Source organism: Sporothrix schenckii (genome assembly GCF_000961545.1).
Source record: "Sporothrix schenckii 1099-18 chromosome Unknown Cont47, whole genome shotgun sequence".
Classification (NCBI taxonomy): Eukaryota; Fungi; Ascomycota; class Sordariomycetes; order Ophiostomatales; family Ophiostomataceae; genus Sporothrix; species Sporothrix schenckii.
Window position 1 is genome coordinate 3,477,423 of NW_015971148.1, and position 12,930 is coordinate 3,490,352.

The 12,930-nt window shown below is 60.2% G+C and overlaps 3 protein-coding genes across 3 annotated transcripts; 2 read left to right on the top strand and 1 right to left on the bottom strand.

Annotated features, from left to right (window-relative positions):
• Positions 1-58: 58 nt before the first annotated feature.
• On the top strand, positions 59-2,251 carry SPSK_04045 (3-hydroxyisobutyryl-CoA hydrolase; the record flags this gene model as incomplete). Its single annotated transcript, XM_016730858.1, has 2 exons — positions 59-115; positions 362-2,251. The coding sequence occupies 2 exons, from the start codon at positions 59-61 to the stop codon at positions 2,249-2,251; spliced, it is 1,947 nt and encodes a 648-aa protein (XP_016585644.1).
• Positions 2,252-4,586: 2,335 nt separating this feature from the next.
• Positions 4,587-9,314, top strand: SPSK_03860 (gata transcription factor; the record flags this gene model as incomplete). The annotated part of the gene is made up of 3 exons (XM_016730675.1): positions 4,587-4,719; positions 4,818-7,640; positions 7,735-9,314. 3 exons carry the CDS (start codon positions 4,587-4,589, stop codon positions 9,312-9,314), a joined length of 4,536 nt encoding a protein of 1,511 aa, XP_016585645.1.
• Positions 9,315-10,133: 819 nt separating this feature from the next.
• SPSK_04147 (MFS multidrug transporter) lies at positions 10,134-11,927 on the bottom strand (the record flags this gene model as incomplete). Its single annotated transcript, XM_016730958.1, has 1 exon — positions 10,134-11,927. The coding sequence occupies one exon, from the start codon at positions 11,925-11,927 to the stop codon at positions 10,134-10,136; it is 1,794 nt and encodes a 597-aa protein (XP_016585646.1).
• Positions 11,928-12,930: the final 1,003 nt, after the last annotated feature.

Consider the following 12,930-nt stretch of genomic DNA (forward strand, 5'->3'; position numbering starts at 1 on the left):
TAGCCCGCCATGTGAAGGATAAAAACACAAATTAAGGGGAAAAATCAAAATCAACACGATGATTAGAAACATTTCTACGTCCGGGTTCACGTTGGAAAATCAAAGGAGAGAGGAGGTGAGTGAATTGGGGCGTACAGTGTAAATAAACAGTAGTAATACGTGGCTCACACATAATTCGCACTGTATGCCACCCCATTGGTCCAAGCTCCGTCAAGTGGGTCCCTCGACCTCGGGTGAAGCTTTTTCTTCGGCCTTCCAGTGTCAGCGGCTCTGGATGCTCGACGTCAGTGGCCGAGGGAAAACTATTGCCGACACAACCCACGCACTCGACGCTCGGCACCCACGCTGACCCGCGCCACAGCCCACCAGCGAGAGCGACGCCCTCTACGACCAGGCAGCTGCTGCAAGCGCCAATTGCGAACTGCGAAGTGCGAATTGCCCCGACGGTCTGAAGACTGAAGACGGGAGACGACTCGAAGAATCTCGTCTTGACATCTCGTCTTGTCGTCTCGTCTACCGCCTGCCGATTATCCACCGATACCCCGAGCCCATGTTGTCCCGGACGCTTTTCCGCCGCGCTGGCCCTACAGCCACTGCCTGCCGCACGTTGACGACACAATCGTCAATCTCGTCCTCCTCGTCCTCCTCGTCCTCCCCATTGTCCTCCCTCCGCGCCGCCGCCCTCTTCTCACGCCAGTCCTCCCTCTCGTCCTCTTCTATGCCGCTTCGCGCCAAGATCCTGGCGCCAGCGTCGCCCCCTGCCCGCACCATGGCGACGGCTGCCTCGGCACCGGTCTCTGCGGCGACTGATGTCTCGGACCGGCTCTGGAAGGAGCAGCCGGGCGACGAGCCCGAGGATGTGCTGTTCACCAGCCAGTACGGCCTGCGCACGATCGAGCTGAACCGGCCGCGCAAGTACAACTCGCTCAACGCGTCCATGATCCGCAAGATCGGCCCCCGCCTGCAGGAGTGGGCCAAGTCGGACATGGCCAACATTATTGTGATGAAGGGCGCGGGCGACAAGGCCTTTTGTGCCGGCGGCGACGTCACGGCCCTGGCCGAGGCCAACCAGCGCGGCCTCGAGGGCCAGCAGTGGTCGGCCGACTACTTTGCCCTCGAGTACAAGCTCGACCACCTGATTGCCACCTACGACAAGCCCTACGTCGCCTTCATGGACGGCATCACAATGGGCGGCGGCGTCGGCCTCAGCATCCACGCGCCCTTCCGCATTGCCACGGAGCGCACCGTGTTTGCCATGCCCGAGACCAACATTGGCTTCTTCCCGGACGTCGGCGGCTCGTTCTTTTTGCCGCGCCTGCCGGGCGCCGTCGGCACGTACCTGGCTCTGACCAGCGAGCGCCTGACGGGCGCCAACGTGTTCTACGCCGGCCTGGCCACGCACTACCTGCACTCCACCAGCCTGCCCAGCCTCGAGGCACGCCTGGCCGAGCTGCGCTTCCACGACTACGAACCCATCGAGACGCGCCTCGCCACCATCAATGCCACCATCGAAGAGTTCACCACGGGCCTGCCCCGGGACCAGCCCATCCTGCTGGCCGGTAGCCTGCGCAACGCCATCGACCGCTGCTTTGGCCATGACAGCGTCAACGACATTGTCGCGGCTCTGCAGGCGGAGGCGTCGGCACCCCTGGAGGGGGAGAGCGCGAGCGAGGCCGGCGCTGCCGCCGGCGAGGCCACGCGCACGTGGGCCGCCAAGACGCTCAAGACGCTGCAGCACCGCTCGCCCACGGCCGTGCACGTCAGCCTGCGCCAGATGCGCATCGGCGGCCGCTGGAGCATTGCCGAGACGTTCCAGCGCGAGCACCTGATTGCGTCGCGCTTCATGCGCCAGCCCGACTTCACCGAGGGCGTCTCGTCGCTGCTGATCCGCAAGGACAAGGGCCGCCCCGCGTGGAAGCCGTCGACGCTCGACGACGTTGCCGCGTCGGACAACTTGACGGAGCCCTACTTTGCCCCCGACCGGAGCGCCGAGGACCCGCCCGCGCTGCGGCTGCTCAACGCCCGCGACTACCGCGAGCGGCCCTACGGCGAGCTCAACATTGGCCTGCCGAGCGAGGCGCACGTGGCTGCGCTCGTCAACGACGGCGTCAAGTCGCAGCGCGAGATCATCAACCAGTTTGTCGGCCAGTACCGCGGCAAGCAGGGCGTCAAGGAGGTCGTCACGGAGATAATCGAGCGCAAAACGATCAAGGGCGAGCGGGGCGAGGCCGTCTGGCTGGACGAGGCATAAAACGGCATACAGAGGCATACATAGGTGCACAAATAGGAGGGGGGATTTTTGTGAAGCACAACGAACAGTAAAATACGAGCATAGATCTCTTGTACAAAAAAAATAAAAGATTCAATCACAAAACACGACAGGATGTGAACGAAAACACACATGTTGGTGGGCAAACAATCGATGTACGTGAGATGCAAGTTCTGTGAAATCGTCAATTCCTATCAAATTTGTGTCCAGTTTCAGCCTCACTTGTAAAATGGGTCGCTCAATGGATGTATGTGCAGTTTGCCAGCCCCGTAGGCGGCAGTCACGTTTTTCTCCAGCGTCGCGAAATCGTGTTATGTGATTGGCGAAATGGTCGTTTTGGGAAAGTGGGCGGTCGGGGACGGCTGCATCGCGCCTTCTTTTTTTATTCAGTGCGGTGTGGCAGTTTGTTGGGGTCACAGAAGGCAAGATGGGGGCGAAAAGCGGTGAAATGGGGAACAGCGGGGGGTGGCGGTTGCCTAAAAATCATCGGGTTGGCTGCTTGCATCACAAAGTCTCATCGTTGGATGTTGGCTATAGGGCGAGCAAAATGGCGGCAAATCAGAGCGTCATTTTTTTTACTGTGGTGTGGTGCAAGTGGGGGAGATGTCGGAAGGCACGAGCGGTGGGCAACTACCATCGGTGTTTACGGAGATCACGGGCTGCGTAATCCGAACGAACAGCATCGACGGTGTAAGGGGGGCAGGAGCAAATGTGTGCAAAGGTGGGGTGAGACAGTGCGTCGCAAGGATGGAGATGGTTTGGGGGACTCAAAGCGTACAGTCATGCAACGAAAGGACTCAACAGGCAAGTACACAGAAAGCGCCATACCCGGGAAGGAGCGGCTGGCCGAGTTGGGAGACATCGAACGATGAGACAAGATGGGAGGCAAGAAGGACCAGGCATGAACAACATCCCAAAAACGGAAAGACCCAACGGCATCGGGAAGTGTTGCACGAGGAAGGCATGCACAACGCAGCGATCTGACGCCGGGAGTATAAATACCATGCCCGGCCCCCTCCGTCAAGGGCCACGAGCGAAATACATCCTTTTCCCTCTTTGTTTGCTCCTTGTTCGTGTCTTTGCCAAGTTGCATTCACCCCCCGGTCGCCTCGGTTTTGGACACCTCTTGGAAGGAAAAGACGACGTGCCGTTTTGGCTGGGGAAAGAGCGAGTTTTCGCACTTCGTTCGCTCTTTCTCTCTGCCTTCTCGAAGCTCGAGCCATGATTCGCCAGCCACCCCACCGGCAGGACGATCCAACCAGCAGTCTTGCCGTTCTGCGCTCCCCTTGCACCTCGTCAAGCTGCCATTACGCCATTGCCCGGCCGCCAACGCACCTTCCCTCCTTGGGTCCTTCAGGTTTTGGGGCCCAGGCACGCCGTAGCCAGTCTCCAATGCCCCACTCCTTCCTGCAGCACATTTAGCACGCCGGATTCGTGCCAGCTGCCGTGTACCACAGCGCGTTCACGTGTTCCAGCGCGTCTGCTAGGCCCAGGCCGGGGCCACTTCAGAATGCGCTGTTCACCGACGCATGCACTCCACCGATCGGCTCGACCGCTTTGTTATCTGACGGCTCGCGCGTGTTTGCGTACATCGTACACGATCTTTGCTCGTGTGTCGCTGCTTCTCTTTTGAGAACTTCCCAAGTTGGCATCGCACCTTCCCGCCCTCTTGTTCATTTTACCGGCCCCTTCTTCTGCCTCCACTTCCCTGTCGCTCTTTCCTCCCTTGCACGCATTTGCGCTGGGCCCGTGCCTCTGCCGCGGAAACCACGTCTCAGAGCGATTGCCCTCTGCCCCACAACAGATACCCCAGCGCTCCACCCCAATTTAGCGCCCGGCCGTGAGCACCACAGCAGGTCTCGACGCGTACTTCACGCGCACTGCACCCGCTGCCAGCAAAACGGCCGAAAAGCGTCGACACGTCCAGCCTCTTGAATTCCACTCGTGACGAGCAATTGGACCACGCTCCGCACCGTGGCCCTCGCGAACCCACCGTCTTCTTTGCTGGCTCTTCTTTTCATTTTTCGTTTCGCACTGTTGCTGTCGTCAATTCTCTTCTTCCGCCCACGATCCCATCATACCGACTTCGACCTCCTTTTCTTGTCTTGTTGTCACATCTCACGATCTTCGCTCGTCTTCCCCTTGTCTTTTCTCTCGTCCCTCTCCTCACTCTACCCACACTCCCAGTGTCTTGCCCTCGTCTCTCTCCTGACGACACGTCGTACCGCCGCAGACCCCTCGACTGTACGCATCGCTGCTCGTCCATGGAAACGCACTGCCCGCCAGCATCGTTCTGCTGAAGTCGACCTCCCAGACCATGGCGTCGCCCATGACAACTGGCAGCCCGGCCGCCTATGGCTGGCCGCCGGCACCGCCGAACCAGCAGCCGCAGGGCCCCATGCCTGCTAACGACGCCGACGAGATGGGCATGCAAGTGCGGCCAATGGCCTGTACGTTCTTGGTCTTGTGCCTGTTTTTCTGTTTCTGTTTTGCATCGGCCTTTCAAAGCATCTCGTGCTGGGTGATGGTCAACTGACTCCGTTCGCAGTGAAAGTGCTCTACACCTTCGACAAGGACAGCCGCGTCAACTGCCTCGCCCGCTGGCCCCACACCCTGCAGGTCCAGGTTGTGCCCCTCGACGAGCAGAGCTGGATCGGCATCGTCGACCTCCGCCTCTGCATCCAGGCTATTGCCCAAGGCAGCCCCGAGCTCGCGTCCCAGACCGTCCTGGACTACGCCATCTACGCCGTCGACTACTCCGAGCCCGACACGCCCCTGGTCGGCCAGGGCATGCTGTCGTGGGTCATGGACCCCGCCGCTGCCGTGGCCGCCCAGCAGTTTGACGAGGGCCCCAAGATGGTCACCGGCCGCGTCACAAAGAACATGATGGCCCTGTTCGGCAAGGGCGTGCGCGAGACCCTCGAGGTGCGCCTCAAGCTGTCCGAGGTCTCCCGCATGGCCCGCACCGACAGCAACAGCGGCCACCGGGGCAGCGGCAACGGCATGAATGCCACCAGCCAGGGCCAGGGCCAGGTGCACAACGCCCCGACGCCCACCGACACCTCCGAGTGGAACTCTTTTCTCCAGGCCAACCCCATGCTCGGCCGGTCTGCAAGCATATCGACCATGCAGTCGCCGAGCCTGGCCCCGGTGCTCCCCGACATGTCTGCCTATCCGCCCAGCATGTCCACTGGTATGGCTGCTGGCTCCTTTGACATGGGGCCCCGTGCTGTGTCGCGGCCCGGCTCACGGCCAAACTCTCGCCAGTCCTCCAAATCCGCCGTCGCTCCTTCTCATCCTCCCGTCCGTGCTGGCCCTCCACCACTCGCACCGCATTCGTCACAGCAGCAGCAGCAGCAGCAGCAGCCTGGATCTGCCTTCCCGTCGGTCTCACCGCCACCAATTGCCATGGCAAACGACGAAGTCATGTCGGCCTCCACCCCGCCGCCTGAGACGAACGGCCGGCCAGCACGTCCTGCCCGGCCACCACGCTCCCGCTCACGGGTACGAGTGCCCACCGGCCGCCCACGCGGCCGTCCACGCAAGTCGCAATTGACGGACGGCAACACGTCGGCTGCTGAGGAGGCGCCGACCGATGCCGACGGTGACGATGCGCATAAGAAGAAGCGCGTCAAGACGACAAAGGCGGACTACCCCACCCGGACATCCCTCGACTCAGCACCCGACTCGCTTCGCGTCGCCGCGAGCACGTCGGGCGCTCTGCGCACACTGCGGCCGGTCCTGCCGCAGCCTCCCTCGACCGACGGCCCCTCCGCACCAGGCTCCCATCTCCAGGAGCTCCCGCGTGCACCCACTCCTGTGCCACAGGGCGGCGGGGCCCCGGGCCAACACCATGCGCGCAAGTTGATGGCCCAAAGGGCCCGGCGGGAGTCCTTGGCCAACCTCGAACCCTCTTCGTTCGCAGACTCGTATGCTCGCTCGTTGCCCGCAGGCTCACCCACCGATTCGATGGCACCATCTCCAGAGAACTACACGCCGGAGAACAGCCCGCCTGAGATGAATTCGTCCCCCCCGGTCCCTCGTACTACGAGCTACGTACCGCAGTCGAGCCCCATCCCGTCCAGCCCGCCCCTGCCTGCTATGCGCATGCCACCACCTGATTCCGGGTTTATGAGCGGCGGCATGGAGGATCTCCTCTTCGGCGATGATGAAAACGCGATGCTGAACGACAAGTTCCTGCCACCACCGACGCCCATAGAGACCGCCGCGCCGACGCCAAACATGGAGTTCTCGCTGCCCCTGCCGCCACCGACAGGCTCCGCTGAAACGGGCCCGTTGCCACCAGCAGCTGCGCCTGTGCCGTCTTTGACGTCTTCGACATCGTCAGCCTCTTCTTCGACGCGGTCGCCAAAACGGACGAACCGGACCTCCAACAAACGGTCCGCGCCAAACGCCGCGAACAATTCGGAGCAGTACCCGTTCCTGGCTATGATCCCAGGACCGCCGGAGCTCCTCCCCACCACCGTCTTGTACAACCCTCCCCAGCCGAAGCCACGCGCAGCGAAACCCCCGCGAGCCAACAGCATGGTCGCACGAGCTCCGCCTCGGCCACTGGAACGGTCCCATTCGGAACCTGCACACCCCGCTTCCCTGCCAGACCAGCTGCAGGCCGATGCCCAGGCTGAACAGCGGCCACTGTCACAGCTTCGCCACCAATCGATTTCGCTACCGACGGACGGCGACAAGGATGCCGATGCCAGCAAGACTGACACTTCGCAGCTTTCGCAGCTTGACATCCACGATGACATCAAGGAGCTGTCGAAGCTGATCACTGCAACGCACGAGAGTCCCGCTGCGACACCATCCGAGGCGCCAAAGTCGCCTCAAACACAGCCGACTCTGCCCCAACAGCCAGCAGCCGAAATGGCGAGATTTATGAGCTCACTGCCCCCCCTGCCCTTCCCGTCCGTGCCCACCACCGTGCCGGCTAGCGACCCTGTGGGACTGCCGCCGTTGACTCTTCCTGCGCCGCCGCCACCACCGACTGCGTTCTCCGAAGCACCGTGCCCGCCTAGTGATGCAGACGTGCCCAGCGGACGCTCCAACAAAAACCTCGTTCGCAAGGCTGCCATCCGCGAACGGCTTAAAAAGGCCATTCAGAGCGGTGAAATGCCCCCATACTGCCAAAACTGTGGTGCCATCGAGACGCCCACATGGCGCAAGATGTGGACGCAGGAGCACGAGGGCGAGCCGGGCTATTACAATTTCCAAGACCAAAACTGCCCCATCACGTTTATTGAAATCCTCGAGCGCGACGCGGAGGGCAGATCCACCCGGTACCGTCTTGTCCGGAAATCCTTGAACAGCCACGAAAATGGGAAGCTCTGGACACAGATGCTTCTCTGCAACCGTACGTATTGTCCTTTTGACACCCCTCGTGTCCTTTCAGCACAGTCTGTGCACATGAACAGTTCTTTCTAACATATTTTTTTTTGCCTCTATAGCCTGCGGTATTTGGGTCGGCAAATTTAGGAGCCACCGGCCTCGCGACCGGTGGGACAAGGATTTGGACCGCCTCGAACAGACCCGGACGAATTTCAAGACGTCTCGCCCGCGCAAGTCTCGGGCCAAGAGTGACCCGCAGACCCAGCTGACGTCCGAGGCGTACTTGACTACGGATCCGGCAGGCCCCGAAGACAACGGCCCGCCCGCCAACGCGAAGGTCCCCCACATTGAAATTCTTGACACGCCCCCGCCTACGGATCCCAATGGCACAAAGCTGCACAAGCTCCTACCCGCACCGCCTGCGGCACCACTACCTCCTCCTCCGCCTCCAGCATCGACGACAACTTTCCCGAAGCCGCCGGCGACAACTGCAGAGTCGAACAAGCGAGCCGAGAACGAGAACGAGAATCCAAACAACTCGGCCTTGGGCGAGGAGCGCTCCCGCGGTGACAGCTCCAATGCAGCGTCGTTGCAGCAGCCGGATTTTCTGGCAGGGTCTAACCAGGAACCTGCCTCGGGCGGTGGAGGCTCTGCTGAGCGACGCCGTGGTGGACCTGGATCGACGCATTCGCGAGGCAGCGGCACAGCCGACAGCCCGATTGCTGTGGACGACCAGTTTGGAACCACCCGTCGCCTCCTCTTCCCCTCACCTCGCAAAGAAGGCGTTCTTAAGGTGCTCGGCGAGCTGGCCGTGAATGTGATAGGAACCGTTCTCGGTTCGCCCAAGGCCAAGGCCAACCCGTCCAAGTTTGAAGACACTGCGCGGTCCGGGGCGAAGCTGAGTGGCGAGGCTCATGCGAGGATCGACGGCGCTCAGGATGCCGACGACATGGAGGACCTCTTTGGCACGCCGCCGCCGCCAACGGCACGACCCTCCACCCCCCCACCCAACACGAGCAACAGTCGGGAATCGCCCGCGTTTGCCTCGGGCCCGTTTAAGACACCAACGCGGCCGACGCCCAGCCACCGGCCGATTACGAGAAGCGTCTCGAAATCCATCGTGCGCTCGACGACGGCCACTACCGGCGCTGGCCCCCAGTCCCCTGTGTTGGAAGGTCTCATGCTCTTGGCGCAGCGCACGCCATCCAAAACACCTCGCTCCGTCCCTGTCCCTGGCAGCGCCAGCCGGCAGCGTCGCACAGCCTCGGTCACGCCTGCACGTCTGCAGCGGCAGCAGCAGCAGCAGCAGTCGCTTCACGTGCCTCTGCAGCTAGACGGCGTGCCGTTTGACACACCCTTCACCTCGACGCTGAACCAGCTGCTGTCCGAGGCCAACGACTTCACGACGGGCTCTCCGTCGCATGGGCTCACGGACCTGGACTTGGCCACGTTTGCGAACCTCGACAGTGATGGCCTGACGGCCAACTTCGGCAGTGTGGCCGACGACCTCGACTTTGGCTCGTACTTGGACACGGACCTGGTGATGCCGAGCTCGTCGCCGCTGGTCAACCGTAAGAACGGCGGCGGCAGCCACAAGCACCACAGCGACCAGCTCGTGTCTATGGGCGGCGAGGTGTCCTTTGAGGCCAGCGAGTCCCTGTGGAGCGATTTCAACGATGCCATGGATGCTGATGTCTGATGTCGAAAATCTCTAGACGGACAGAACGGCCTGGACGCAGCATTCCTCTTGTTGAGGCACCTTTGTTTTTTTATCTCTCGATTGCCGGTTTCCTTTTTTGCCCAACAGCGTTTTGTCCCGTTTCCATCATTCCTTTTCTTGTTCTTTAAACATCTGCTTGTTTCATTATACCACCCGTGGCGTTTTATTAGCATTTGACTAGGCTCGGCATGGCTGCATGCTATGGGATCGGATGCACATCTTTACTTTGCGGTGCCGGACTTTTGACGTCTTTTTTTATTTGTTTCGAACGCGAGTGTTGCCTTTAAGGCGACGATGCACGTCGACAGGCTCACGATTCGGTTGTTTCGTTGCGAAGCGCCTTTGCTGGGTTGTAGAATAGTGTAAAAGAGCTTTCATAGGACACTCCCAAAAGAGGAACATGCAATGTTATGTCATTACACTTAAGAATTGATTCTTGAAAGTTGACTCGGGTTGCGTGACAGATACGCCGTACTTATAATATAAATTCCACAATATTCTTGCGTTAAGATGGAAATTTTTTATAAATAAAATAAAAGTGCTCTCAGATGATATGAAGGGACAGCTCGAATTATTTTCCAAAAAAAAAAAGAGAAATAAACCAATAATATCCTGAATAATATAGTCTAAAGTTCCTGTCTGTCTATTCAAACCAATTCTAGAAAACCGTCATCAATGAGCTATGCTTTTCTGGCAAACAGAAATACGAGGCCGGGTTGTCGATTTAGCAAGAGCTTGAGGTCTCCGAGAGCCGTAGGCGCGCGTATGTATGGGCGTACGAGAACTGGGACATTTTTTCTACGGCCGCGAAAGTGTCGAGTGCAGCGTATGTTGCTTCATGAGTGCCATGGCGACGAGACCAATCCCACCGAGACCCAGACCCATCAGCCACACACCGCGGAAGGCATCCATGAAACTGGCGATGACGCCATCGTGCCAGCCCGGCGGCAAGTGTTGCAGCTCGCCCAGGTCGTCGCGGATGCGCGCAATCTCCTCGGCCGCACCGGGCAGATGGCCAAAGCGGGCCCACAGCTCTTTCCGCAAAATGTTCTGGTAGACAGCCGAGGCCAGCGTCAGACCGAGCGTGCCACCAACGGAGCGGAAGGCGTAGGTGGCGGACGTGATGACGGCCTGGCGCGATTGGGCGACGGAGGCGATGCAGGCGAGTAGCGTAATGGTGAGCATGGCGCCGAAGCCACCGCCGATGAAGAAAAGCGACGCAAAGGGGAACACAGGTGCCGAGTCGATAGACGAAAGGCCAACGACCGCCAGAGCGTAGCCGCTGACAAAGATGACGAGGGCTGCGACGCCGAGTCTGACGTAGCGGCCCGTGCTCTTCATGACGAGGCCGCTGCCGACCGACGTGAAAGACACGGCAAGGGGCGAGCTCAGCAAGCGCACGCCGGCCTCGGCAGCCGAGTAGCCACGCACCTGCAGGTAGAGGGGAACGTAAAAGACGGCAGTGAGCATGGCGGCGGTGCAGACAAGATTGGCGATGCAAGCAGCCAGAACGGTGCGGGTCACCACCAGGCGCACGGGGATGATGGGGTGGTGGGCGTAGTCCGCCTCCCACACCGCAAAGGCAGCAAAGGCAACGAGGGCCAGGGGCAACGAAGCCAGAACAAGCGGGTGTGTCCAGGGCACAACGTTGCCACCGGCACTCAGGCCGAGCAGAAGCGTGACGAGGAAGGCCACCAACAAGCCGGCACCGGGGAAGTCGATCCGGCCGAGCTGGGAGAGGGCCGAGTTGCTGTGGCCGAGGCCGACGTCGTCGGCGGGCTGGTGTGGCGGGACACGGACCAAGAAGAAGACCAGGATGGCAGACACGACCGACACGGGGACTTGAGCGTAGAAGGCCAGCCGCCAGCCGCCGTACCAGCGGTCCTGCCAGACGTGCTCGGTCGCGCCGCCCAGCACGCCGCCCAGCATGGAACCTGTACCGAAGGCAATGTTGCCGATGCCCTGGGCGACGCCGCGCTGGCGAAGAGGCACCAGGTCGGACGCCAAAAACGTCGCAATGGCCATGAGCCCGCCACCGCCGATGCCGGCCACGACGCGGCCGACGAGCATGGTGCTGGCGCTCTGGGCAGAGGCACAGATGATGTTGCCCAAGGCAAAGAAGACGTTGCTAAAGACCAGGCCGGGGCCACGGCCGACGACGTCGGTGATGCGGCCGGAAACAGGCTGGCAGGCGGCGTTGGCGACCAGATATGCCGCGGCTAGCCACGACAACAAGCTGAGCGAGCGGAACTCGCTGGCAATGGGGGCCGACAACGTGGCGATGACGCTCCCGTCGGCGGCGCCCACAAACACGCCGACGTAGACGGTGCCGAGGACCACGAAGATGCGCGTCCGCGTCTCCTGAACGACAACGACCTGCTCTTCGTTGCCGCCGGCCGTGGCGTCTTCGAGGTCGTCGTTGCTCGCGGGCGGAGTAGCATCACCGTTTGCACTGTTTATGCCGTTTGCGGCATACTTGGGCGTCGAGAACACGCTGCTTGTGCTGTCATTGCTGTTGGGCAGAAGCGGCGTTCTTTCGGAGACTGAAGCCGAAGCTGCGGCTGCAGACGGGGCGGACTCGGCGTCTGGCATTTTGTACAGGCAGACAACCGGATGCCAAGAAGTCTGAAAACCAGTGCGCAGAGCCTCAACAGAGAGCGTGTACGCCGTGCGAGTTGTGCTAGAAAGTACACGAGGCTCTCACTGTGTTGCCTCCTTTTTTTTTGTGTAATGGATGTGAAACGACAAAGTTCAGGAGACTACGTCGAGTGTGGCTCTTTGATGTCGCCTTCACGGCAGGAGCGTTGAGCAAATGGGTTGCTTTTGTCATCGTCTTGCGCTATCGGCGTCCCCACCAATCTCACCAATCTGTGCTAGAACGGAAGGTGCTTGCCCCCCATCACTGTTTTTTATGTTCGGGAAAGAGTGAGCCCCGCGTAACTGCATAATAGAATATGCTCATGTTAACGGCGGGTCAGTTATCACGATAATCACGAGAGTGACCTTGAGATGAAATAAAAACAAAAGCGTGGGATTTAACCTGGGTACCAAGTAAGACTACAAAGTAGGGTTAGTGGAGTCTCAGCAAATTTGTTGCTGGAGCTAGTTCAACATTGTTCTCACTCTACGACTCACCAGTAAGCTCGATGTCAGATCGTACGGGGTAATTACAGGGTGACGACTCGTGAGAATAGACCAGCCAACGGCATCTTATCCCAGCAAAGCATGCAAACGCCTGGCTGTGCTGGTGATGGCAGCCACAGACGCTCATGAGGTTTCTGGTGACAGGATGCAGGGACCGATTTGGAGATCGCATAGGTGCATACGGGACGACTGCTCCAAATACTGGATCGCTCTTTCCCACTGTGCTCTGCCTTGGGCGTCTGGCGGAGACAGGGGACACCGACGGCATTTAAACACCGCTCCGCAAGGCTCAGTAATTCTGTGCGGAGTGTGCCAAGGGCAGGAACGCGCAATCTTTTGCAAGGCACACAGTAACGGCAAGAGCGATCGGACAGCATTACGTGTGAATGGTGCAGGGCGGCAAAGTAGCGAGAAATTGGGAAAGAGTGACGACACGACTACAAGGAAGGAA